This window comes from Elaeis guineensis, chromosome 13, assembly GCF_000442705.2.
Source record: "Elaeis guineensis isolate ETL-2024a chromosome 13, EG11, whole genome shotgun sequence".
NCBI lineage: Eukaryota > Viridiplantae > Streptophyta > Magnoliopsida > Arecales > Arecaceae > Elaeis > Elaeis guineensis.
Window position 1 is genome coordinate 8,513,398 of NC_026005.2, and position 27,604 is coordinate 8,541,001.

The 27,604-nt window shown below is 36.4% G+C and overlaps 2 protein-coding genes across 5 annotated transcripts; one reads left to right on the forward strand and one right to left on the reverse strand.

Moving 5' to 3' along the window:
- On the reverse strand, positions 1-4,324 carry LOC140853076 (transcription termination factor MTERF15, mitochondrial-like). The gene is made up of 3 exons (XM_073247179.1): positions 4,221-4,324; positions 4,047-4,075; positions 1-1,301 (listed from the first exon to the last, which is right to left on the reverse strand). Exons 1-3 carry the CDS (start codon positions 4,322-4,324, stop codon positions 1-3), a joined length of 1,434 nt encoding a protein of 477 aa, XP_073103280.1.
- On the forward strand, positions 4,125-26,913 carry LOC105033029 (DNA polymerase I A, chloroplastic). 4 transcript variants are annotated; one of them, XM_073247883.1, is made up of 13 exons: positions 4,125-4,462; positions 5,330-6,089; positions 6,597-6,785; positions 10,709-11,385; positions 14,609-15,023; positions 15,288-15,383; positions 16,561-16,653; positions 16,771-16,965; positions 20,127-20,219; positions 22,568-22,780; positions 24,629-24,718; positions 25,122-25,199; positions 26,255-26,392. In XM_073247883.1, exons 1-12 carry the CDS (start codon positions 4,323-4,325, stop codon positions 25,170-25,172), a joined length of 3,012 nt encoding a protein of 1,003 aa, XP_073103984.1. In that variant the 5' UTR covers positions 4,125-4,322; the 3' UTR covers positions 25,173-25,199; positions 26,255-26,392. The 4 variants fall into 4 exon arrangements, with proteins under 4 accessions (XP_073103984.1, XP_010905964.1, XP_010905963.1 ...); XM_010907661.4 differs by lacking the exon at positions 25,122-25,199 and having other exon boundaries at positions 4,127-4,462; positions 26,255-26,913; XM_029261197.2 differs by lacking the exons at positions 4,125-4,462; positions 25,122-25,199 and having other exon boundaries at positions 5,411-5,529; positions 5,757-6,089; positions 26,255-26,913.
- Positions 26,914-27,604: the final 691 nt, after the last annotated feature.

The window sequence follows — 27,604 nt, forward strand, 5'->3', positions numbered from 1 at the left end:
TCAAAACTTGCGTTCAATTGGAACTTTCCCAACAGTAGAAGCAACATAAGTTTCATGTAGCCCCGGAAGTCTATCCTTATGAGGAAGAACGAACTTATTTAGGAACTTGTCCTCCGAAATCATAACAGCAGAATAAAAGTCCAGGTCTCCCTCGGGCAACTCATTTGCTTTTAGATTCTTTAGGACACCATACCTGGGAATCATCCTCCCTTCCAAGCTATAAGTGAGAAGCCCTGGGCGATGGGCCACGTACTGGAGCCCACAACCAACTTTCCTTAGGAAATTCATCTTGTCACATATGCCTTTCTCAGAACGATACAACAGGAAAGGGGCCTTGCTGATCACAAAGGCAACATCAGCTTCTGACCATCCCAGGCTCGTCAGGAACTTAAACTTGGCTTTAATTCTGGTACTGCTGCTGCTGCTAACTGCATGGAGGGCAGTGAGGAACATTCCTGAACCACGGGGGACTCCCAATTCCTCGGCTCGTTGGATAAGGGACTTCACTGAAGGAAGGCTTCTAGTGATTAACCAAGGAATTTTTAATATCATCTTCCCAATCTGATCGTCAGAAATGCCGCAATCTCTTAGAAGGAGTATGTTGGGCATGATCCTCTTACCAAGATTAGCGCTAAGAAGGTGATGATTCCTCGCAACAGCTTTCAGTAGCTGCTTATTGGTCTCAAACAATGGCCTCCAGAACTCGATCCTGCGCTGCAGTTCACCACAAATAAGGGCTAAGGGGCTCGACGAAACCAGCTGAACGATCTCACAGTCAGAAAATCTCAATTCCTGTAACACTTTTATCCTTGGCTTGAGGGTATTGTTCACACTAGCACAGAGTACTTTGGGATACCAAGATACGATCTTTCTGATATGTTCATCTCCAAAACCGAACTGCTTGAGGAAACCAACGACAGAGGTGGGCTTTGAAGGGGATCTGAGGTGGGCCAGGTATTTAGATGCCTCCACCGCTCTGTCCGGCGAAAGCCCACACGAATTGATGAGATATTCCACCTGGAATGGGGTTTTGGGAGACGGGTCTTGGCTTGTAGCAGTGGAGAAGCGAAGGAGACTGAAGACGACGTGATAGGGGGAAGCGAAGAGGGTGCTCTTGAGAGCAGTAGAGGATGAAGAGAGAAGATAAAAAAGCCTCCTTTCTAGCAGCCCCATGCTTAACCCCAGAGACGAAGAAGAAAAAGGTGGGGAGTTTCGTAATGAGGAGAAGCGAAGCCTCCTACCCCTCTCGAGCAATGGCCCTGCGCTCTTCCACTGATCCTCGCCCGCTCTAGGGTTTCTCCCTGTGGGAAAAAAAAAAAAAAAGCAGCAACAGCAACAACCAGCACTCCCATCATCCTCGGCAACGGACGTCCGCATATATCATTATATGCGGATTTTTTTTTCTTTCCTCGTAGAACTTTTATGCGCACCTCCCGGACTAATGTAACTTATCCCAGGTGAAATTTCCGCATATAATTTTATATGTAATTGTCTTTGTCCTGACCCAATATTATACACGGGAACTCTATACATCAAGACGTTACATGGACCACAGTCACAGTAAAAAGAAATGAGCTTAGCGGTCTTTTTATCCTCGACTCTTTCCGTGATCTTTGTAGCAGTTACAGTTGTGCACCAATAATAACAGTTTCAGAAACACTGGCATAGTTAAGCCCCTAGGATTTGTCCATCAAATTTTGTTCTTAAAACAAATAAATTTTTTCTCACTTAATTCGTGGACTCGTTTTTCAAAAATTTACCACAACAAAGAAGCCTAGCATTCATTTAAAAAAAAAAAAACGAAAAGAAAAAGAAAAGATAGTAGCCGAGCACACGAGCAGTCTCTACTCACAGTGAGAGTTTCTCAAGACAAGTTGTCATCCATGTATCAATATACGACCACACATAAATTTAAATACTCTACAAATTGGACTCATATTTCCCATAGTAATTATAATCAACTGTCCTATTTCCAATGGATTAAGTCAATTACATCATATGCCACAACCGATCCCATAGGTTTCATATGCCCATTAGCTAGTCATCCTGTAGCAATAAGTCTTAAGTGAACCACTGATATTAATGCAAACATGATACATGTATATGTCATGTATCTGGAACAATTTTGATGATATATGTGACGGATGTTTTCGCTTTTCAAAGGCATCAATTTTCAGAAGATGATTTTATTGATGTAAAATTAGAGAAAGAGGAAATACTTCTGTATTCAGCTTGAATGACAAAAATTCTAGATGTTAGGGAATATTGATATATTTAAAGAAGATAACAATGTAATACTCCTTTTAATCTTAATAAGAATGTAGATGATATAAGGTGAATGGTTTTTACATTGTGGTTGAAGATCATGATATTATGTTCCCAAGCAACTCTATTTCCACTACCATACTAGATGTAGAAAGGATTATGTTTGCACTTATCCATTTAAAACAATATTAATATGATAAATAGCCAGTAATAGGTTTATTCCTAACCAGCAAGCAAAGAAAAGTTTGAATAGGAAAATTTCAAACATAATTTGCACTCTCTTAGGAGGGTGAGGAAGAGCTAGTTATGGACTTAGTTTGTGTAGTTAAGCTAGAGCATTATGTGATTAGGAAACTCTCAGACATGTTATGTGAATACCTGCAATAAAAAAAAAAAAGGTGAAATATAAAAGATATTTCAAGTTGTTATGTGAACAAGAAAATATCTGTTAAAATTCAAAGAAAAGAAAATATCACCAAATGAATTTGTAAAGAAAATATCATCAAATGAACATCTAGACAATTTAATGCATGCATACAAACATGCATATGTACGTATCTTTTCCTTTTTTTATCTACTTCTCAGAGCATATTTTAACTTATATTGGTTCATACAAGCATATTCAGAAGAAACAAAAATTTTATTTGAGAATTTCAAAAATTTTATTGATGATTAATTCATATCAAAATAGTACAACTAGGATCTACTCATAAGTAAGGTCTCGTGAGACTAATAGACTTTCCTAATTCCCATATAAAGCAGATTTTCTAAAAATAAAAAATATATACTAAATCAAAGCATGACTAGATTTCTAATTTCTACTAAAAATCATCCTTTAAATTTCATAAGGTTTGCATAAAATATAGCATTTTACTTTTGCATCATTATCTTTTTTCTATTATAATCAATTACTATTTTAGTAATTAATTCCAAATCATATTAATTAGACAAATAATGATTGCTATAATAATTAGCATTGACATGGAAAACACTATTATTAGAAGTAAAAAATAAAATAAAATGAGTGTAGGTGACAACAAAAGAAAAGGACAAAATAAAAAAAATTAAATGGGTCCCTTACCACTCAAAGGAGGAGAGTGCAAGATGTAAAATACCATAACCGTAAAACTTTTGGTAAATTTGAAGGATGGGAAGAAAGAACTTGGTTGGGATTCTAATCATCGTTTAACACAAAAAATTGGCTACACCCACTTCCAGGTGGTATACTAATCAACTAAAAGTAGAGCGGAAGAATTGATCATCTGAAAGTTACCTAATATACTAATTAGTTCAATTTATTTACATGGCCATGAATCTATAACTTCCCCTCTATGCTTAAGTATTCTTTTTTTTTTTTTTTTTTGTTATCCTTTTTGCAACTTGTCACAAAAGTATAATAACTCACATTAGCAAGTGCAAAAAGATGGCGTCTTGACAAAAATAAAGAACTGAGCTGTTATTTGTTGTTTTCGAACTTACGTGCTTGGTTACACATCACACTTTCTCTTTCTCGAACCATGGCCAACTTTGCTTGGCCCTTCCTGGATAAATCTTTCGACAAGTCTAGAGGCCTCTATACCATATTATAAAAAGTAAAATACGGTAATGGGGAGTTGATGTGTTAATTTAAAAACTCAACAACCCATTTTATTTGGATTATTTTTTTAATAATAATGACAAAGGTGTGACTTTTCCGAGCCATATTTCTAGCATTTAAGGTTTTGACTGCAATATAAATTGATAATTGTTCTGATCAAAGAAAAGTTAAAAGAATGGCATACCGATAATTCCGAAGATATGTGAGGGTATTCTACAAACAGAGCCAACACAAGGATAGAGAGCATTCATGCCCGCCATAAAAATCATCCGTTTCCTAAAACCCTTGCCCCTTTCTCTCTCCTCTTCTTTAGGGTTTTAGAGGTGGACGGCGGTGAGAGCGACTGGGAGAAGTGGACCTCAAGGAGCCATTCTCGCTGGGCCGCTGCTCTCTCCCTTCGTCCTCCAAGACGGCTTCTTGCGGCCTCGGTGGTGCAAAGCTGGGGAGAGTTGCAGGGGCCATGGCGATGGGGCTTTCCACCTACGGCAGCCCTCTTAGGCCCTGCTCTCCCTCCCCCACCTCCTGGTTCTCTTCCTCTCTCCGCCGCTCTGTCACCGGCTTGACGCGGCTGCCCCTCCAACCCGTTTCGGGGGTCGTCGGGTATTGCTTTTTGTGCTCTATTTCTATGTACTCCCCATCTCTGAAGGTGCTGATATGAACAATTGTTGGAGTAGATAAATGACAGTGCGTTTTTCGTTCTTTTTCGTAATTTCAATTGCGTCGCTGGAAGAGATAGAAACCTTGGGGTAGGTGGTAGGTAAGGGGAAATTATTATTTCGTGTTGTAGAAATTTCTGAACTTCTGGTTGTCATAATCGGGCACCATGTTTTGATAGTGGGATCCCCGTAGAATGACAGTTGAGACCATTTGTCGAGTCACTAGCGGGTGTCCTGAGTTGGTCGCTGGCGGTCCTTGAATTATGCCTGAAACCCGTCTTTGTCTTCATCTCAGGTTGCCTCTTCCAATGTTGGGATAATTTCTAGAGCCACATGGGGTGGTCAATGTGGTAACCTGAGAGATAACTCTTTGGACTCTTTTAGAGTTGATGGTTGGTTAGGCATTGCACATGGTTCTATTTGCCAAATTCTAGATGCATACTTATTTTAGCTTTGTTTCAAAAGAGCTGTATTTGGGTGTCGTCTAGGAAACCACATCATAATCTTGACATAATAAATCAGCATTAACACTTTTTTTTTTGGAAAGTAACAAGCATCAATTGGTTTCATCTAGGCTGTTGGATTGAGGATTATGCTGCTTTCATGTAGCTCCATCTATGAGTTTTGAAAATTCTTCTTGTATGGTATTATTATTGACTTCACTTGATGATGTTGTGGATGATGTTACTCTGCTGATGTAACTCTGAATGATTTTTGTTCAATTTGGACTTATTAGCTTACTTCCTCAATGCATTCTTATTTCATTGGGCTTCTATGGTCATCTAAGTTTTTAAAGCATCTTGGATTGTAGGCACGAGTATCATTCATTGCCGGAATCGGATGCTCACCGTGGCCCTAAAAACTTTTCTTCAGATTTTGGATTATCTTCCAACCGTGAAGTAATGGGAAGGACTTACAGTGCTGCTCATGCATCACATGATGTGTACTCCAAATCTAAATCTACCTGGAATCGAGAGAGATGCAAAATTATGAGAGACAAACTTTGTCAAGGTATTGCTATTGGCCGTGTTTTACCATCATCACAAGAATTAGTCGACTTACATGATGAAACTGCTTCTAATAGTGTGAATGGTTTCGAAAAGGCAATTTTTCCAAATTATTCATCCATCAGGGATAGTATGCTTCCTTGTTCTGGTATGGGCAACAGTATTACTTCAAGTTTTAAGGAAAACCCTCTTATGGATACCACTTGGCATTCTGAGTCACTCATGACGCAGGCTGTTGAGGAAGGGATCCAGCCCAATGGATCACAGCTGTTGAAGCATATGAATGACGTCAAAGAGCCTCTTTCTGGTTTGGCTGGACTTAGATCTAACAATGTGAGCGAAGCAGATAAAGCAACATGCCAAAGCACTGAGCATTGCATTGAAACTTCTCTTGACCAAAGAAGTCATCCCAAAAAACTTATTGGGCCTAAGGGGGAAAACCAACAGAAGCTTGCTCAGATATATGACAAAGTTGTTGTGGTTGATAATATCTCAAGAGCAAAAAAAGTAGTTCAAATGCTTATGACGAAGTACAGGAATTTCATCCATGCATGTGATACAGAGGCAAGTTGGCAAAACCATACATATTTATGGATGCACATAGAAATTTGGATGTGTGTGTGTGTGTGTGTGTGTGTGTGTGTGACAATCCAAAATATAGAAGATTTGTGGCTTTCTAGATGATGAGCATACTCATATTAGATCTATGGCTTATTTAGATGTCATGGTTGCTGGCATATTTTAAAGTCTGTTCATATATTTCTGTTATCTTGTGGTGCTTTACTGTAGAAAAGTGCAAGTTTTATGATCATAGTAGGAACACTTGTCAAAATCAAGTTTGATTCAGCATCGAGTGTAATCTGTCTATTTCGACTTTCATGTATAAATGGTGTATGGGATGCCGCCCTTATATGCCTTTGAAATGCACAAATAATTTTTTCATATTTAAAATAATGCACAGTTTATATTAAATATCAAATTAATTTTGAAGATAGTTCATGAACTTATTTATTTTTGCTTCTTTTTTAGTTTACAGTTCACTTGATTTGAACTAATACATTCTCCACACAGGTTTCCAAGATTGATGTTAAACAGGAGACACCTGTTGGTCATGGAGAGATCATTTGCTTTAGTATTTATTCTGGACCAGAAGCAGATTTTGGTAATGGAAAATCTTGTATTTGGGTGGATGTGCTTGATGGTGGGCGAAGTGTTCTGATGGAATTTGCTCCGTTCTTTGAAGACCCATGCATTAAGAAGGTTAAATTCTGGGAGAACTTCTGGTCATAATGCTAAATGTTAATCTTGAGGCATTTCATTCCTCTAGTATTCATTGATCATGCTCTTCATACACGTTGCATAGGTGCTGTCTCACGAAAAGAGCAAAATGTGATTCTTTCTTAGATAGCTTTTTTTTTTTTTTGAATGGAATGAATGAAGTTTGCACAATTAGAAGATGAGTAATTAAAATGAAACAGAATGAATCATACGTTAAGAAAAACTGACTTAAATACAAAAGTTAGAGCAAATACAAGAAATTAGAAAAATTAGAAAAATGTGCAGGAAATTGTGATAAAGAGAAACATGTATCAATGTATTAAGCTTCAAACAGGTTACTTTCAGCAAGAAATTATTGGAACTATGCAAAGGATGATCCTAGATAACTCAAGATACAAAAAGATCATGTAAAATCACTTTTCTTAATTTTTTACTAGATTTTTCTTTTGTTGAATTTTTTTCTTACCTTTTTTTTGTAAATTCAAACAGGAGTGATACTGTCTAAACAGGAACTCTACCTAGAGGATGAAAACCCAAATTGAAACTAAGTTTAAGAATCTTGGTTAATATAAATTCAAGTGCTGGCAGTGTTTGGTTCTACAGTTTTTCTAAGTTTAGATTTTTCAGCTTTTGGATTGATTGATCACTAACATCTACTGCTTGCTGATATGATTGCCTCTTTGCTGCTAACTTTGAAAGAAAAGAGTGAGAAATAATATCATAAATGATAGCAAAAAGGGAAATGTATGAGGAATATTGATTATATGACAGATGATGGGTGCCTCTATAAAAAATTATGGTAACATTAAGAAAACAATTTTAGAGGTATTTAATAAGAGTTTGACCTGTTATAAGAAACTAATGATCCTAGAATGTAAGTATTGGTGCTTATTGACCATACCTTATCAATAAGGTATTGGTACTGGTGTGCCTTTTGATACCATACCATACTGAAACATGGTGTGTTATGTCATTTGGCATCAAGAGGTATACTGTGTGTCAATACAGTACCATAGCATCCTGGTAAGGGATCGATACCCTTAGGCTTACCCTTACAGGTGTTGGTGTTTCAAATTGATGGTGAGCTAAATTAGGGGTATGCATGGTTGTGAGTCAACCTGAGGACTAAATTGAGCCAACTTCATTGCTTTGATTTGGTTTAAGTTTTGGCACATAATGATTTGATTCTGGTTCTTATTTTGAACCACTCAATTGAATTGATCTGGTTTGGGTCAACAGGTTGGGTAACCAATCAAACCCAAACCAAAGCCATCAATATTTTATAATATTATGTATATAAATTTATGGTATACTATATAAAACCTATAGTATTGTATGCATATAAATCTCATGGTTATTATATCCTAGACTTGTAGTGTTTATTTACTCTTGTTTTGTTAAATAAGATGGTAGGTGTTTTCTTGTTGTTGTGACATCTTATTTACAAGATTTGTAGTTTGCATTGTAGGGAATACCATTGTATGGTATTGTTGGATTGCTTGTTGGCTTATGTTGTTCACTATTGTTAAGTGGGTTTTCTTGTGTAGAATGAGTAAATTATTATGCTCTTTTCTCTTAAATTGTTGGGTAATCTAGTAACCAACCTGATCTAACCTGATGTTGTTGGGTTGGTTCAACTCAGTTCCAGTATTGATTTGTTTGATTTTGGTTCCAAAAATAGAGAATCGATTGGGATTGGGTCAGTTCTTGGTTGGCCTCTAACTAGAACCAACCTGACCATGTGCACCCCTTCCAGGTGATTCAGTTTGGATATGTTAAGAGGCATAGGAGAAGTCTTTTCTATGACTAAGCACATAGTCCATGGCAACACATATCTAAGACTATAAATAGTCAGGTTCGATTTTGATCCATGCAAAATTGGAAACCAGACCCATCATGTAAAAGTGGGATGCTAACGTGGGTAAAAAATCTATTGAAGGGTCTCAAGGCCTAAAACTGGATCAAATTCAGATCCTAATCAGGTTCTTTCATGTTTAGGTGTAATTTCAAGTGTTATGCTGGACTTCAACATAGAAAGGCTCAAGGTGCAGAGTTTGAGGGCTGAGGAAAAGGCAAATTGAGGAAGGAGGGGTTGGGTGGAGTTGTGGTTTGCTTGCAGAGACAGAGTCAGATGATGGGAAGAGAAACTAGAGAAAGATGCAGTGCAAGGCGGCGATGTGTTGGCAGTGAGAGGGGGTTGACAGTTTAGTGTTTCATGAATTAGGGTCTAAGTTGATGGATGATAAAGGAAGAGGGGAAGTAGGGGTTAAATTCAGAAGGGTGGAAGGTAGAAGAGGAAGTGGAGGAGAGGTGACAGAATACAGCAGGAGAGATAGAGCACAATATACAGATGCACAGTGGTGCTGAGGTCAAAGAAGCATGAGTAGGGAGGGCAAGGTTGAGGGAAAAAAATAGAGAGGGGGGGCAGGGGATTGTGGTGTGAGCAACATGAAAAAGTCAACAATTTTGCTCTCTCTCTGTCCGTCTGCCTAATTTGAGGTTTTGATAGCCTACAGGGCATCTAATTTACTTGTAACAAGCAAAGGTCTAATACTATTGCTTCAGGATTGTAATATCAGTTTCAGAAATAGTCAACCCAGATCCTGATTTTAAAATCAAATCGCATCTTTCGTTAGGCTTTAAACCTGATGCGAATGGCGAATTATTTGTTGGATCCAGACCCACTTATTGACTACCAGTTAGGTTGGCTTATTGGGCGATTAGATTTTCCAGCATGGCACAAGATTCTTTCTTGTATAAGCAATCACATACTTCAAATGTTGTCTTGAGTCTTGACTATATTGAATGTCATGTCATCACTTTATCGCATAGGCTATGTATCTTTTGCCAACCTCATCGACATGTATAATCAGAGGTGCTATGGTGGCATGCATGTCTGTGATAGCTTTATAAATTTCTACAGCTGACATGACATCTCATGCCCCAAAATATAAATGCTGGGAGCATGTGGCCTTTCTGTTCCAATAGTTATTTGTAAAGATGTACAGTATTATTACATCATAGCTTTTGCTGCCTTCGACAAGGCTAAAGTGGTATTGTAAACTGAAATTACACCTATTGAGTGATAAGCAACACTTGATTACAACGGGAGCTTAATGAGAGTAGAGTAGAATGCTGGACATAACTGGGTGATCATGAGCAGTTGATCAGAGATAAGACACTGCTGTAGTTGCTTGATAAGACCAGAGTTTTTATTCAGTGCATTGGGGTCACAATGGGGCTTAGGAGTGACGAATAGAGCATCGAGAGAGGAAAATACATTTACATTCAAGCTGGCTTGGGCCTCTGCAATTCATGCTTTAAATGTCTGTACTGAGGAGTTCATGATTACATAAAGGGTCAGAACAAAAGTGGGGGAGACCCAAGAAGAATTACTTGCAGGTAGTGAGAAATGAAATGAAACCACTATCCAGTTAAGTTGGATTGTCCTTCGTTTGTTCTTGGATAGCAATAACTGAGGATGTATGAGCCATCTTGCCAAAACAGATTGATGAATTAAAACTTGTTAGATTCGTAGACTTAGTTTCTTACCATCTGGCATTTGCATTTCAAACTTTAAACCGTTTGATGTTTTTCTTTCCTGTTATATGTAAAAGAATGTTCAACTGTAGTGCTTATTTGACATTATTCTCCTGTGCTACTAACTGTTCATCTAACCATACCTTTACATAGCTCACTTGCAATTCATGTTTAAGCCTATGTGAAAGTACTCTCTTCTTTGCAATACAACAGTCGAGGAAAATTCATAAGTTGCTTTCTACTATCTTATCAATTAATGACCTGGATAGCATATGGGATCAACTTTAATTATTTTTGAGGTTGGATGCATGTACTGTCCACAGTTACAGCGTTAATAAAGATGCTGTCCTTTCTACTTTTTGTAGGTTTGGCATAATTATAGCTTTGATAGTCATGTTATAGAGAACTATGGGATCAAGCTTTCCGGGTTCCATGTAGATACCATGCATCTTGCACGGCTATGGGATTCTTCAAGAAGAGCTGATGGTGGGTATTCTCTTGAATCACTTACTGGTGATTCAAGGGTCATGTCTACAAAACAGTCATGCCGCGACAAGGAACTGGTTGTCGGGAAGATATCAATGAAGTCCATATTTGGTAAGAAAAAGTTAAAAAAAGATGGCTCTGAAGGGAAGCTTATCACTGTTGCTCCCGTTGAAATTCTTCAAAGAGAAGAACGAGTACCATGGATTTGCTATTCTGCTTTAGATTCAATAAGTACTTGGAAACTTTATGATAGCTTGAAGGAAAAGCTTGAGAAAATGGATTGGACTCTTGATGGTGTTAAAAGAGGATCAATGTATGACTTCTATGAAGAATACTGGCGTCCATTTGGTGTTCTTTTAGTCAAAATGGAGTCTGAGGGAATGCTTGTTGATCGAGCTTATCTTTCGGAGATCCAAAAAGTTGCTATTGCTGAACAAGAAGTAGCGGCAGACAAATTTCGGAAGTGGGCGTCTAAGTATTGTCCTGATGCTAAGTACATGAATGTTGGCAGTGATGCTCAAATCCGCCAGCTTTTTTTTGGTGGTACTCAAAATAGGTATTTGCATCATCTTCCTGTCAATGCACATTTTTCGGATTCTGTCAATTAATACCATATTCCTCCTAATAAACTAGTCATCATGTGCTTTAGTATCGACTCTACCAGTCTTTTTCTTGATTAATCTTGTGCAGTCTTTTTGTTTTTTTTTATCTCGTATATTATTCTAAAAGTACTAGTTAGGCACCAATTATTAAAAATTGCTGCATACAACTTAGCTGGTAAGCCCAGTTAAATTCTTGCGATGGTTGTGACATAATCTTGATTTTAAGGTACTTTTCAATGTACTTTTGAATATCATAAAGTGGTACCTAAAATATACAATTGGATCACATTTTCTTAGAACTTTAAACTTAAAAAGAAGGGCACCCTGTAGCTTGAGGCTCTTGCCTCTGTCGCGTTTGGAGAGCGTTAGATATATGCAACCTTAACCCTATGTGCAGAGAGATTGTTTCCATGTTTTCAACCTGTGACACCCGAGTCCCCATAGAGCAATCTTGCTGTTGTGCCAAGGCTCACCCACTAGAACTTCAAACTTTGATATTTTAACATTGTAGTTTTAGAAAACTGGCTTTTTTTAACAGAAGAGTAGTGTTTAAGTGCTCTGAAGAGTTTTGTCTTGTGCAGGAAAAATTTTGCAGGTCTCAATTGTCTCTAGTTGGGAAAGTTGTAGATTAGTTAATATTTGCATTTTTTGGGATGTATCCATCTTGTCTTAGGTGAGATTTTAGATACCAGACGGCATTGTGCATACCCATCATTACATATTGTACCAACACATAGGCAGTATAAAAGGGGCATTACTTTTGGCAAATGTTCCTATATCACTCAAACCAATGCCATATTGAGCAGTTCAGCAGCAGATTGTGGTCTATTTGCCTCGAACTGAGCCTGTACCATGCCCAATTAGTCCCTTTTGCAATTTTTCTTGACCATCTGATGGTGGGAATAAAGTGAGGCAGAATGGAAGACTGTTGAAGGAGATTGGCTCATGGGATTGAAGTTTGCTTGTGATCTTTTTTGGGCTAGAAAATCATTATAGCTAGGTAAATCTTCTCCCCTTTTCTTCCTTATTTCTTAAAAAGTTCTAAGTTGTGTTTTGTTTTTAGTTGAAAACAATCATGGGGAATTATGTTAAATGAGGATTAAATATTGTTGGTAATCAGATTCATATGCTAGATCTTGGATCCGGGATCAAAATTATAGATTTTGGTTTGAACTTAATGCATTTTAAAACCCTGAAATTCTAAAAAAGAACTGAGGGAGCAGACCAAGGGCATGCTAGCCATATTTATTTGTGTACCCATCATACTCTATGGGCATGATCCTTGATAAAATATGCACCATACCCAACCCTAGGAGGTAGGCTCTTGTACCTTGATATTCTCAAACCTGTCTTACAGGCATCCAGATGGTGTGGTGACATAAGCGTGCAGAGTCACTTGACTATGCCAGCAAATTTTATTTATTCAAGCCCATTTTAACCATAGAAAGTTGTTTGTCTATCTTTTTCTCTTCATATGTTTAAGAAAACTTGAAAAAATACATCTTGTCATTTAAAGTTTCACTGAATTTGCTTATTTGAGTCTTGAAATGTATAGAGTTGAAGTTGTGTCTGTTAACAGAATGCTTAGAATATAAATTAACTAGAGTTGGATATATACCATGCACGTGAGAGGCCATTGGGTGCAGAGGCCCATACAGAGTCCTGTTTGGCCAGAAGCCAGGTGGACTTGCAACCTGCTTGGGAATTAGGAAAAGTAAATCACACTCAGGGGTAGGAAGCTATGAAGATGCGCAATGTATTGAACCAACACAGGTGTATTTTTGGGGCTTCTTCAAGCTTTAGTCTGTGTCCTACTTCAGATGAGGTCTGGCCAATTGGGTAGGACAGAGTTTATGGGCCAGAGCTGACTTTCTAGGTCTAGTTACACGTAGACTGGTCAGATTCAATCCAAGCTAGAATTCTGTCTTTATTTGAATAAATAAGCCCAGGATTGGCACTCAAACCTGATGGCATAGAGTAAAATTTTGGATCAGGGCATATCCAATTCTGATCATTTTTCATCGTATATTGATCTAAGCAAACCACCCATTTGCATTCCTGTTTGCACCGTAAAGTTGGCTAAACTTGTTGTTCAGATCATGGGGCCAAAATAATAACTTTCCATCTTGTATGTATTTGTAATCATGTGAATTTATGTTGTCCCACTCTTGTAATTTCTGTGAACATGATAATGAGGGTTTCCTTTGTGGTTCATGTTGTCTGCAATAGTTGTAACATCATTGATATAAATGTTTATTTTTATATAATATTTCAATTATCTGATCATCTTGGAGCACTATTAAAGGCCAAGGATGCAACTAGGAACTGTAAGGAGGGTCCAAGATGATTGTTTTGTATGAATTGGAAGTTGAAACACTTTGAATAATGTCAAAACCATATTGTCTGTAAAGATGAACCTTCTAATATGTGAATGTAAAATTATTTGAGTACCTTTATTAGGGAACTCTAGATTCTAGAGAGTTGAAGTCCTACCCTAGTTGAGGAGTTGAGCATTTTTACTTGGTCCATGCAATGTCGTTTTTTTACATAGATACATAGTTACATTTGATTAGTGTATTGAGCAAGGTTTAGGGTTTAGTCGTTCCCTACATGGAGCAGCTTTCAGCCTTGGTGAAAATGTGGGAGTCCTTACTCATCATTCATCATTGCTAAAGCATTCACTTGATCAAGGTTTTAAGTACCAGTATCGAATCCCATACCCTTCTTTTTCATCAAACTAGTACATTATCGGTATGATATGGATACGGATTACATATTGAACTGAAAACATCAAAAAAGCGAGGTACTAGTACGGTGCCAATACCGATGATATTAGCTGGTATGGTTGTTACTAGACCAGGGAACGCATTCGTATAGACTAGTATGTACAGGCTGTCTCAGCACAGTTTACTAGTGTTGGTTTCACATCAGGATGGTATGGTACCAAAAGTACAATCCGATTCTGGTGGCTTTTGAGTCCATGCTCCTGATAGATCGGCATGATTATTAGTCATTGAGCACCATCTATTATCATTTGTTACTTCATATATGCTTGCATCATTCTTATAATTTTGGTGTCTTTCACTTTGTATTTTGACATTAGGAGTTTCTTATTTTGGGGTTCCTACCAATTTATTAAGTTTTTTTTTAAAATTATTATTATTATTTTTTATACAGAAAGGATCAAAATGAAACACTGCCTTCATCAAAGACCTTTAAAGTGCCTAATACTGAAAATGTCATTGAAGAGGGCAAGAAGTCTCCTTCTAAATATCGGACTATTGAGTTACAGAGTCTTGGTGTACAAATGCCAACTGAGATGTATACTCCTAGTGGGTGGCCTTCAGTTAGTGGTGATGCTCTGAAAATTTTTGCTGGAAAGGTCTCCACTGATGAAATATATCTAACTAATGAATATGAAACTAAGTCTGATGGCACAAGTTCTGATGGCAAAGGCACATCCTTCTATGGAACTGCTTATGAAGCATTTAATGGCGGCAAGGAGGGAAAGGAGGCTTGTCATGCAATTGCGGCACTTTGTGAAGTTTGCTCTATTGATTCCTTGATATCCAATTTCATTCTTCCCTTACAGGTGACTTGATGCTATGGCGTATGTTAAATTTTTTAATCTATGGAAAGGATATCTTGGACATAAGATAAGACCAACCGTAGGTGCACATAAAATTCAGTCCAACCCTCAAAATTCATGTGATAATGTGACATGCAAAACAATATTTTAGATATGATTTAAGATTGCATGCTTTGATATGTTCATTTTGAGGGTTGTGAAGGTAGTTATTTGAAGAGGTCATTTGTGTTGGCTAAACTTTATAGTGCTATCTTCTTGGGGATGCAGGGGAGTCATATATCATGTAAGAATGGGCGCGTTCACTGTTCTCTAAACATCAATACTGAAACTGGACGTTTATCTGCCAGGAGACCAAATTTGCAGGTCCTGATCTGATCTCTTTTGCCACCCTATTTATTGTATGGTTGTTCAGAATGGCGAGAATGGTTGATTATGAGGCAATATTCCTCATGTTCTTGCCAAGTTGCTAATCTTTGATTGATAGATTTAATGCCTCTTGCATAAGTATCACATTGATTGTTTTATGTTATGGTGCACTTCTTCACCCTTCTACCACTTTGCTATACTTATCATGTAAATGCTTGGATCTGAAAATCTAGCTATCGATCTGTGTTGGTCACTGGCTGGTAGAATACACACTAGGATGTGGAGTCAGAGTGAGTTGGCACCTGTTGGTTCAAATGAGCCAGAAAAAGCATACCAAGTTGTACAGGGCAGAGGGTCGTTTCGGAGTGGTGAAAGTGGGTATGTGGTCAGTTGATCTGTTGTACCATCACAAGAAACCACTCTGGTTGATATGCTGCATACTGGAAAATACAAGGTTGGTAGGGGCAATGTTTCAATCCTTAATCTCATGTGGCTGTATTCTTTGCGGGTCATGACTCAATATTATATTCAGGAAACTTAAATGTCCTAGTGTCCTAGGAGGAAAGAAGCTATTTTAGAAACTGATTTGTTGGAGTCATCTGGATATTTGATGTGCTCATGTGCTAGAAAACCAAGTTTTCAATTGGCATTATTATTTTTCATTCAGTAATAAAGAAACAATGTTTTGATGCTAGATGGATTCTTTTTTGAGTGCTGCAAGTGAGAAACATTTAATTATAAAATAGTATGAGGGAAATTAAAAAAAAATGGTACCTAGAAAAATTTCTAAACTTGAGATAGTGTCAGGTCAAATTTGCTCGTGCTTTCTGTTATTATATGCTGTATGTTGTTTGGTTTTGTATGTTATTCCATGATTGCAAGATTGATCTGGCATCCTGTAATCTATGGAAATATAATGCTCTTGGAGCACTTGTAACATTGACAACCCATTTCTAAAGTTTGTTGTCCTCCACCACTCAAGGCTCTAACATTTGATCATGTTATTACCTATGAAGGTTGTTGGTGGATGATTTATTCTGTTAAACTGACTTTGCATTTTGCCCCTTTTCTGAGTTTATTAGTATACGATTGTAGTTATTGCATAGTCTTTTACAAATTTTACAAGTTTTTTTTTTTTTTTTGGTACATGTTTTTTCCTGCCTTACACAATCAGAATCAACCAGCATTAGAGAAGGATCGGTACAAAATTCGGCAGGCTTTTGTTGCTGAACCTGGACACACTCTTATTGTGGCTGATTATGGGCAGGTTAGTAAGCCAGATGCCAATTTATAAGTTGTTGCTTCCCAGAAACATAGTTTTTTAGAAAATGAATTAATTTGATATTTTATTACATTGGATGTTTGTTGAATAAACCGTAAATAGCTGGAGCTTAGGATCTTAGCACATCTTGCAAACTGTAAAAGCATGCTGGATGCCTTCAAAGCTGGTGGAGATTTTCATTCTAGGACAGCTATGAATATGTATGCCCATGTCCGTGAAGCTGTTGAAGAAAAGAGAGTACTTCTTGAGTGGCATCCTCAACCTGGTGAAGAGAAACCTCCAGTTCCTCTTTTAAAGGTAATATGTGCTGAATCCTTGAACACTCAGGTTGGGATCATAAATAAATAATGTTATGACTAGCAAGCAGTTGATTTATTCCAGTAACTTTGTTCGAAGATATGTAAAGGATTCGATGCTTTAATCTTTCTAGCACCTTTTCTTTTTTTTTTTTTTCTCTCTTTTTTTTTTTGTGGTTGTTGCAGCATAAACATGAAAGTTTCACTTGTCAAAAGAAATGTAGGGGACTTTTTTTTTTTGGATTTTTCGAGCATCTTTTCGTTTGCAACTTCATTATATTGTTCGTTTTTGATATCTAATTGATCTTATGGATGCCATGATTTTGTAGTCAGATTGTAATAAGACAAACCAGCATGTCTAGCTCCTATGGAGTTGACTCAGTACTCAGTACTTTTGGTGACTACTAAATGTAAAGATTTCATATTGTCAAGGATTTTCTTTGGTCTGTTAGGTGTCACAATTTGGCTCAAGTGGAAGTTGCATTTGTCCTATTTTGTTGATAGTGCTCTGTTGTGATATCAAGTGGTTTCCTTGAAAAATCAATGGTGTATTTAGCTGGCACTAGCCTTCATTCTTTATTTAGTGAATATGCTATATTGTAATGTCTGATAGTATGCAATCTTCCATGCACCATAATGTGCATTTCTGGCTGAACTGGGTTGGTTTTGTTTGGATATGATCTAGAATCGAACAAATCCTGTGTTTTCATTTATTTTGCTTGAATAGGTTGGGTAGTTGGTTTAAGATTGAAACAGATAAATTTCAGTTGAAACTTGGCTGAAATTCTTCCGTCATTATTTTTTTTGTGATGCCCTTGAGTTCAGAAGGGGATCTTGCTAGTATGTTATGGACTGAACCTTTTAATTTGATGGATTTTGGAAGTTTTCAGAAGGCTTGGAGGCATTTGGATGTTGAAGTCTAAAAGTTATGAGGGATAGGGATAATTCATCCCCAGATGTTTTAGTTCAGATCCCAATATTTGAATGAAAGCTGCTATAATACACATGCTTTCTACCCAAGCAGATTTGATCTCCTTGGGATGTAGTATTTTTATCATCATTCTCATTACTTGTCGGTACACCAGTATTCATGTTTATATGCAATTTGGAGTTAATATAAGATACTTCTTAGTTATTTCTAAATTTTGCAGCATTCTTATTGACTGCAAATCATAATATTATATCATAATTCTCTGAGATGAACTTCAGATCATAAATTCACAAATTTAGTCATATAATTTTCTGATTTTGAAAGTATTAAAAGTGGGGAGTTAGTAAATTTCAAATTGAATGCATATGTTGCTTATGTAGAGAAGTTGGATTCTTTGGTCTGTTAACAGTCTAGTGAAATTTATGATTGTAATTGTTGGCAGTTGCTGATTTGTATTTCTTCAAGACTGGTGCTTTTGTTGAGTTGATAAACTAAATAGCAATCTCAAAACCAAGATATTTAATTTTCTATGCCACCTACCGTACCTACCTTTACTTCTCTTCGTTTTCTTTTTTCTTCAGTAGAAATGCTTCTCTTTTTTAAGAAACATATTCTTAGATGATATGTTCTTTGGTTGTCTGGTTTTGCTAGTTCTTTTCTAGTTTCTGCAAATAAAATGTTGGAGGTTCATTTAGTTTCTGACCAAGACTGCTGAAACTTCTAGTTAAAGAATGTCATGCTTGTAAATGATCATAAGATGTTTTAAAACCTGCACTATTTTTCCATTTTCTTTTTTCAGTCTTCTTTCTTATATGTTTTGCATCACGTGTTCATCCCTGTTTTTAATTTTTAATTAAGTCCTGACCACATTTTTCAAAACTTGGATGAAAACTACTTTGTCTGTACATGAAGTGAATTGCATACGAAAATTAGTTTTTTCTGAACCTTGGGAAGCAATGTATTTCTGCACTGTGAAGGAAGATGAATTGTAGCTTGCTACTGTGTAATGTTGGTTTGGCAAAACAGCTGAGGAATCTGGAGGCAAAACATCACAAGTGATGGTGCTCTACATGTATGGATTGTAACCTAGAATTGCCTCAGTCAATCATTCTAGCTGTCCTTTCAGTTACCAACTTATGACATTTTAATGGACATTAATTTTTGAGGAAGTACTCCGACAGTTTTCTTCGGGTCAAAGGTCTTGCAAGTTGTCACTGTTATTATCATCTCCTATCAATGTCATCACCATATAGCAATGAAAGGATGTGGTATGGACATTAATTTTTGAGGAAGTACTCCGACAGTTTTCTTCGGGTCAAAGGTCTTGCAAGTTGTCACTGTTATTATCATCTCCTATCAATGTCATCACCATATAGCAATGAAAGGATGTGGTAAGTAATGTGGGCGTTTTTAGGTATCAATGGCTATGAGATTCAAATACAGTGGAAAAGTTAAAGGCTTTTTAATAATTCCTGATAAGATTAGTAGGTCTCTACTAGCATGAAAGTCAAAGGCTTTTCGGAGAGCTTTACAAGGTCAGACTTGCTACCTTATAATGTTAACTTATTCCCCATTTTTTTCACATGCAAGTTGGTGTGCAGGTTTTTGCGCGCGCGCGCGCGTGTTTGGATTTTTCTGATACAAACATGTTGCTTTGTGAGTATGATGGTTGACAGAATCAATGCCATGCCTGATGGTTTCTTTATCTTGCAATCCCTAATACCAAGATAAATTAGAGTGTTTTCTGTTCGTAGATTTTTTTTTTTTTTTTTAATTCAAATAAAATTGAATTCCCCTTCTGCAAGTATGATGATTTGAATGTTTTGATGCATCTGATGATAGCTCTTTCAACTTGAACCTTTCTGTAAACTCTTCTTCCATTTGTTGACTGGCATCTGCCTTGTATGAGTTAATCATGTAATTTTTATATTTTCTCATGAGTGATGAAATTATGGAAAAAGGGAAAATTGCGGGCATAATGCGGAATGTTTGATTCTCTGCATCATCATGAATATGATAGGATAGGTCAAGATGTTGCTGAAATTTTTTTTTTTAAATTTTTTAATATGTGAGAATTTTTAGCTAGAGGTCAGGGTTCAGTATTTATTAGTTTGCTCTGTATGTGCATCATGCTAACCATTTTTGTTCCAATTCCGAGCTTCTGAGGCTTACGGCTACATGGAAAATAAGAACCTGACATGTACCTTCCCTCCTGTTTATGCTGGTTACAGGATGTTTTTGCTGCTGAAAGAAGGAAAGCCAAGATGCTTAATTTCTCTATTGCTTATGGAAAAACTCCTGTAGGGCTCTCTCGGGATTGGAAGGTACTTTTATCTATAAATGGTGCCAAATCTCTGTTTAGTCTTGAGGTTTTTTAAAAAAAGGTTCGAATCTGTTAAAAGTCAAGTTTCACTTAGATATTTGTGAATATATAGCTGTAACATCAGAAGAGGATGGATCTGTCCTTGAAACTCTAATTGCCTTTTGTTAGGTATGGTGAAGCACTTGTTTTTCTATCCATGACCATGTATCTTAGATGCTTCATGGTATCAATACTGACTCAGTTTGTTTGTAGAGGTCTTAAGGTGTTTCTAGTGGTATGACTTCAGAAAAACTAATGGATCTTTGGCATGGCATAATATATCTGCAAATGAATTACATAAAGACACAGAATACTTCATAAAGATGTATAGAACTATGATCCATAGTCAGATTCTCAGAATCAGCTGGGGGTTATATGGAGACATCATGAACCCATCTATTCTTGCTAGTGATGTTGCTAAGTATCCTAAATGAAATACTAATTACATATATAATTATATCGTAAAATGAAATACTAATTACATATATAGTTATATGGTGTCATTGCATTTCTCACTTCAACCTAATAATTGTAGCTATTCCTTTTCTTTGTGGTCCTCTAGAATACTAGATGGAGAACAATGGAGTCAGTAAGCTAGGTTATTGTGTTTTTAATAAATTTTGAGTGAATGGTCAAAGCCTCTTCAACAGTCCCCGGATTTCAACTGAGGCCAAAATGATCATAGAAAACACATGGACATCAAAGGAGAGAAGGGCAATCAAGAAAGGTTATAGATTTCTTAACTTTGTTTGCACCAATTCATCATCTATGTATCTGGCCTGACCGCTCAAAGTTTAACTTGTTGGTTCCATAATAAATCTCATCCATGTCCTAGCTAGATTTCTCTTTGTTAATGTGGAATAAAAAGCTTATCCAAGCATCCTTGTCTTGGCATATGACAAAGGTTGAGAAATGCAAATATATGACAACTCACCACTCTTAAGGCATTATCTGAAGCCATTCGCTTGACTTGATTCTGGAATAACTGAGCAAAATATACATTTATGATAGCCTTCCAAGTTATAGATGATATTTTTTTGCTCGCATTTCTTGAACCTTTATCCTCAAATGTCCCCTATTATGATGCCCACTAAGTTCAAAGGATGAAAATGTTCCTTTATAGAGGTGCCAAGTCCACTGCTGTAGAAGCATCCTCATTGCATGTGCCAAGTCCACTGCTGTAGAAGCATCCTCATTGCATGTTATACTTATCATGTTTTCAGAATAAAAAGCATGTATATGTTATTTCTTGTTTGTTATTGGCTGTTAACTTCTTTTTTTGCCACTTTTCTGTTCTAAAAGATTTAGATTTGATGAACCACATCTCGAATATGGCTTGAAGTTTTTTCTGAAACTCTCAAAACAAAATCAAACCGTTTCATTTTTAGCGACATCAGATCTAAAACTGAGGTTGGTTTGAGAGTTTCAGTAAAAAATTGCTCATGGCCAAATTTATAGTACATAAGTCATAAGGGCATTTCATGCTAATCTTGTTCGCATTCTTCCTCATGTCTTTCATTTGTGAAAAGCATGTTCCTAAGATCAAGCTTAAACTGTGAAAGTTTTCTGAATTTTTGGTAGGTCAGTAGGTGTAATGATGTTGATATCAAATAAATTTAGAGAAGTAAAAAATTTTTGATGTAGACTTGTTGGCTATACCACAGTTAAGCGTAATAGCCATTTAGTTTTTTTTCTTCTTTTTGGAATAGTGATCAAACAGTAGAATGGTATATCACATTGAATAATGATGTGAAACATGATTATACATGGTCATAGACATGCATTCCTTCATCTCATAATATACAGATGTAATACAAGCTTTCAGCATGAGGCCACAAATTGATATACTCAGAAGGACCTTAGCAGTATAATACATTTTCAAATGAAATCTAGTTATTTTTTAACTTTTTAAAGCTTTTTTTGGACTCCCATAGTATCTATTGTGAAAACTATGAGTCCCAATCAGATGCTTAGAGTGGGCGAGTGACATTCAAGTAACATGCTTTCCAAGCTTGATGTATATATTTTGTATCTACGATTTTGTATTATTACACATTTAAAAAATTACTTAAGGATATAGTTATATGGATGTATCTAATGAATTGAAAAATGATGAACAAACATGCAGAAATAGTACTCCCAAGAATATTAATTTGACATATCTGGATTTATTAGCATAAAATTTATAATCTAAAAGATTGATGGAAGTTGCTCTGTATTGATTTAATATCTACCCATTGTCGTTGATTCTCTAGGAAGAATATATAATATCTATGTAACTATCCATCTCATTAACAATTTTGTGCTTAGGTCTCTACCAATGAAGCCAAAAAAACAGTTGAACTTTGGTACAATGATAGAAAGGAAGTCCTCCGGTGGCAGCAAAAATGCAAAAAAAAAGCACAGGAAGAGGGGTGTGTTTATACTTTGCTAGGACGGAGACGCTGTTTTCCTTCAATGACTCATGCCAGTCATGGTCAGAAGGGTCACATTGAGAGAGCTGCAATCAATACTCCAGTACAGGTGCTTTTCCCTTTTTTGGCATATCCTGGCTGCAACTAGAAAGAACTTGTTTGGGAGATTTGCCTTTGAAGTTATCAGTGTATTCACTATTATGAGTTCTGTTGTCTAGATATTAGTAGCAGGAAGCTTCTATCTAGGTTTCCTGCCTGTTCGATAATTTATTAGGAAGATACCTGCCTTCTATTTTAAATCTTTCAAATAAATTTGTATCCTACAGTCACACTCAAATCTGCTCCTGCTTTAGTTAACCAATGTCTGAAGTTGAATGTTCTATTTTCCTTTGAATTCGTTTACAAAACTAAAAGATGTTAGACACCTCGTTTATCTACTGAAATACCAAAATGATCCTTTTGTTTAACCTTGGGGTGATGCAGCACTTATAGAGTTGGTGTTCCTGAAAAAAGGAACTAGATCGTGAGCAGTACAACACTTGTACACATTTATGGCAAAGATTACTCTGAAATCACTGAAGCACAGGGAAGTGTGAAATGGTGTAAAATGCATATAACCTGTTGATGGCTGAGTGTAGATCCATACAACCAGCTGAAGATACTGCCCTAAGGCCTGTTCTCGTTTGTATTTTATTGCATAAATGTCCCGGAGATGATATTCCATGACTTACTGACAAATAATCCACTCATTCTCAAAGTTATATGTTATAATTCATTCTCAAAAATTTATTCTTGTAATTTTGTTTTGACTTGATAACAACATGCTTCTGTGATTTTTATGTTTACTTGCAGTTTTTTTTAGATTTCTTTGATTTTTTTTTTTTTGTTTTTTTTTTGTTTTGGGTGTGTGTACAGCCTAATATTCAAATTTGCATGAATAACCTTACAAATTTGCTCTTTGCATATATACCTATATAAATATTTTCTTTTTGCACATCTACCCATTAAGGTTATTTCAGTTATTTAAATTTTGAATTGCTCATTTGTTAATGGTGTTAGATAGCATGGATACATATACCAAAAAAAAAAAAAAGAGAGGAAAAAGAAGGGTATACATGCAAAACCAGTGTTTTATGAAAGGTACACTTACAATAGCAATTTTGCAAGAGCATTCATGCAAATTCGAATATTTAGGAGGGTATACATGCAAAAAAATCCTTTTTGAATTTTATCTATTCAATATTTTGGAAATAAGTATTTCTTTTAATTTATTTCATTTTCAACAATTTCCTAAATTCTCTGATTTTTTTCAAGTTACATAGTTCCATGCATGGCAAATTAAGTTCCAAATCCTAGATATGTACTAAGATATACATTTGTACATGCTTGCATGCACAGAGCAGGTATGGTGTACATACACCCACAACACAACACGTGCGCGCGCACGCGCGCACAGAGAGAGAGAGAGAGAGAGAGAGAGAGAGAGAGAGAGTTACTCATACTGATATATGAGAACTTAGAATCTCTCCCTAGTGCATGCACTATGGAACCAAGTACCATTGGTGAACTTCTTACCGATGCAAGGGTTTGTGATTCTGTTGTTGGTTTTTTATTCACTTTTCCTTCTGTTTTCTTTATGGTGCAGTTTTTTGTTATATCATCAAAAGTATTAAATCTTATGAGTGTTTCAAGTGAACTTGAGTTTTGGACCTTCTTTTGTGTGTGCTATATGAAAGTATGGAACAAGTTTTTGTGCTCTATTTCTGAGAGAACTACTCAATGAATGGGAATGAAACTAGTGAAATTCTGGAAGGAAGATATAAAAACCAACTTATCAATTGGAAAAAAAAAAATAATGACCTCATTCTTTGTCCTTTTCCTGGCAATGGTTACAATTGCACTTGTTCCTTCAGAGTTTTACCTATGCAACAATCATATTTCTTTTTGCTTTTAACAGGGTAGTGCAGCGGATGTAGCTATGTGTGCAATGCTTGAGATAGACAGGAATACTCGTCTCAAAGAGCTTGGATGGAGACTATTATTGCAGGTTTACTAAGTGGATCCCATTCTTGATATTCCCCCCCATATTCGCCCAAAACAAAGCATGATTAATCATCCATAGTTAATAATTTTCTGATAATAGATTAGTCATAATTTTTGATGACAATAGTAGTTTAATCTTTCAATTCCGTGATCTTATTCATTTATCTATAAACATTCCGTGATCTTATTCATTTATCTATAAACTTTTCCCCCCTTCTTCCTCTTGGATACTGATTTTATTTGGTAAGAGACCAGTCACATGTTTATGATCATCGTATTCAGTGTTTCTAGCCCTTTTTTTTGGTCCAAGTTATTTTATTAGTTATTCTCTGAAAATGAATATTAAATACTTTATCTTCTTCATCAAATATATGAGTTGTTTCTTCTCTCATTTGCCTACCGGACAGTGCTTGATGGTACCTTCTTTCAATGAACTAATGCTCGCATATATCTGTTAAGCATCCATGTGATGCTGCTACTGTCAGGTGATTCTTTTTTTAACATTACTTACTCTTGGTTTTTTCATGGGAATATTCTACCATTTTTCTCTGTGGGTCCCAATTTTCTGGACTGCATTGGTGCATGGCTTCTGGCTTTTAGAGGCAGCGCTTTCTTTTCAGTTCTGTCCTAGTTATACTAGACCTTCATGCAAACAACTTCTTTTGACTCCTCGAGGAACCTGACTGTATAACCTTACATTCAGTTAGTTTTAAACCCGAATCATAAATTGAGCACTACCATTTTGAAGCAAAATATTAGCTGATAAGGTTCGTTTATGCTATATTATCACGATCTTATGAACTTTATGTAGATGACCTGAAATGTCTTTTTTGACCTAATATTCCACAATGGGATGCACATTGTCTGATTGGATGTTGATGCCGGTGTAACTTTCTTCCGTCTTCTGTTAGTGCTGATAATAGATGCTTCTGCATTTTGACTTATGAATTAGGAGCCAGAGTTAAATTAGAATGCACCTTTATTTATGGCCTCCGAACTGTTTCACTATTTTGTCCATCAATAACATGGATATCCTCCATATGTTCAAGAACTCAAATAACTTACTATATCCTTTTGGCTAGTTCTAGATGCATTATTACAGAATATTACATGCAATTGTTGCCAGGCTTGTGAGCCACTCCTGCATCCGTTACCACTTGCCTTGTTCTTATAACTCATCGCAAAATGTTTTTGTGACCACAAAGAAGCCAGTCGTATTACTGGTCAAATTTTAACCTGTGTGCTTCTTGTTTTCTCAATATCTCAGGTTATTTGTTTATTTCCTTTTAGATGCTAAACCTTTTGAATCTTCCAGATTGAATTAATCGGCATTGTTTAATTTTCAGTATATTTATTTTAAATAATGCTACAAGATCCATATAAATTTTTTTATTCATTCTTTTTTCTGAAAAAAAAAAAAAAGGTAAGCAACCCATCTAAAGATTGCAGCTCACTTGGTGTTAGTTTTGCTTAGAGTGGGAGGTTTTCTTTTAATTACGTAGTAGCCAAAAGAAGAATAACAACTATATTGTGGAACCAGGTGCATGATGAAGTAATACTGGAAGGACCCACAGAGTCAGCTGAGCTCGCCAAGGCTATAGTCATCGAATGCATGTCCAAACCCTTTTATGGCACCAACTTCCTCAAGGTTGGCCTTTCTGTTGATGCCAAGTGTGCACAGAACTGGTATGCGGCCAAGTAAGATGGTGTCATTAATTAGACCCAGATTTTTTCTTGTAAATCCAAAACTGTGCTTCGGAACGGTGTCAGAGCTACCTTGGTTCATAGGCAAGATAGCTACAATGTATTATGTGATGGAAAGTTTGGTCAACCAGACATGCACCAAAGTTTTGTTCAGGGTGGGCATGGCATGTGGCCGCCAGGAGCTTGATCGGTCCTTTTCGTGCCTTCTCGTGTGTGTATTAACGTGAGTAAAAGCTGTTCGGATGGCTGTCCATTGTATATTAGGTGGTCACTATTAGTAATTCTCTCCTTATTTGTTCTATCCTTCGATTGAAAAATGCCTAACTGGAGAGGAAATACTGATGTGTACTGAACTGGACGATAGGGACGGTGTCCTTGTTTAGCTCTAGACTGAATAATGGTTGTTCCTGATTTGTTTGTCTGCTTGTTCTTACTCATGATTTTGTATGATCATCATTGAGTTGAATGGAGATATTCAACTCCTATTGTACATAATATTCTTTCGAGAAAAATGAATCCTTCTTGTAATTCAGATATGCATCTACGAGAAGTTGGATGAAATCTTGGCAGAAATTTATCTTTCTTTATTTTCATATCACACCAAGCTGATCATGAAATTGTTTGTCAATCACCAACTTCAAAATTGCTTTGCTTAACATTTTTTTTTAAAAAAAATTAGCTACCCCAGCAGTAGTTGCGCTGCAAAGGTAGAATACTGAATTTTGTGAAGTCCAAACACATGGTAAATGTAAACAAAGTTGGTACTACTTGCAGTTCTTTCTATTTGCCGCGTGCTTGATTATCTAAATTATAGATTATGCAAAAAAAAAAAAAAAAAGAAAAAAGAAAAAGAAAAACTATCTATCAACGATTTTATCAATTTGGTATGGATTTGGGATGTTAATGAAGCAGGCTCGGCTAAGGCTCAGTTTCAAATTAGGGTTCTTATTGCATGCCCCCATCTAATTTGGTGGACCTAAAGAAGCCAATAGAGCTTCCAGCGCATTTCGACCCCATACCAAATCAGGTGACCAGGATGTTATTTTAGTCACATTGTCATATCTTACATGGTTGTAGTTATTGTTTTGGCTATCCATATTACATTAGAGCTACCGGAAATTCCAGATTACATGAACTAGTTTCAATTTATGCGAAAGTAGAAGCATCGCATTCTTTCTGCCCTAAT

Excerpts from the sequence above, each read along its gene's own strand:
- LOC105033029 (XM_010907661.4), top strand. The coding sequence starts at position 4,323 with ATGGCGATGGGGCTTTCCACCTACGGCAGCCCTCTTAGGCCCTGCTCT. Across the intron at positions 6,090-6,596 it reads TCCATGCATGTGATACAGAG|GTTTCCAAGATTGATGTTAA; the intron begins GCAAGTTGGCAA and ends TTCTCCACACAG. Across the intron at positions 11,386-14,608 it reads TTTGGTGGTACTCAAAATAG|AAAGGATCAAAATGAAACAC; the intron begins GTATTTGCATCA and ends TTTTTTATACAG.
- LOC140853076 (XM_073247179.1), bottom strand. The coding sequence starts at position 4,324 with ATGGCCCCTGCAACTCTCCCCAGCTTTGCACCACCGAGGCCGCAAGAA. Across the intron at positions 4,076-4,220 it reads AGCGAGAATGGCTCCTTGAG|AATACCCTCACATATCTTCG; the intron begins GTCCACTTCTCC and ends CTCTGTTTGTAG. Across the intron at positions 1,302-4,046 it reads ACATATCTTCGGAATTATCG|GGAGAAACCCTAGAGCGGGC; the intron begins GTATGCCATTCT and ends TTTTTCCCACAG.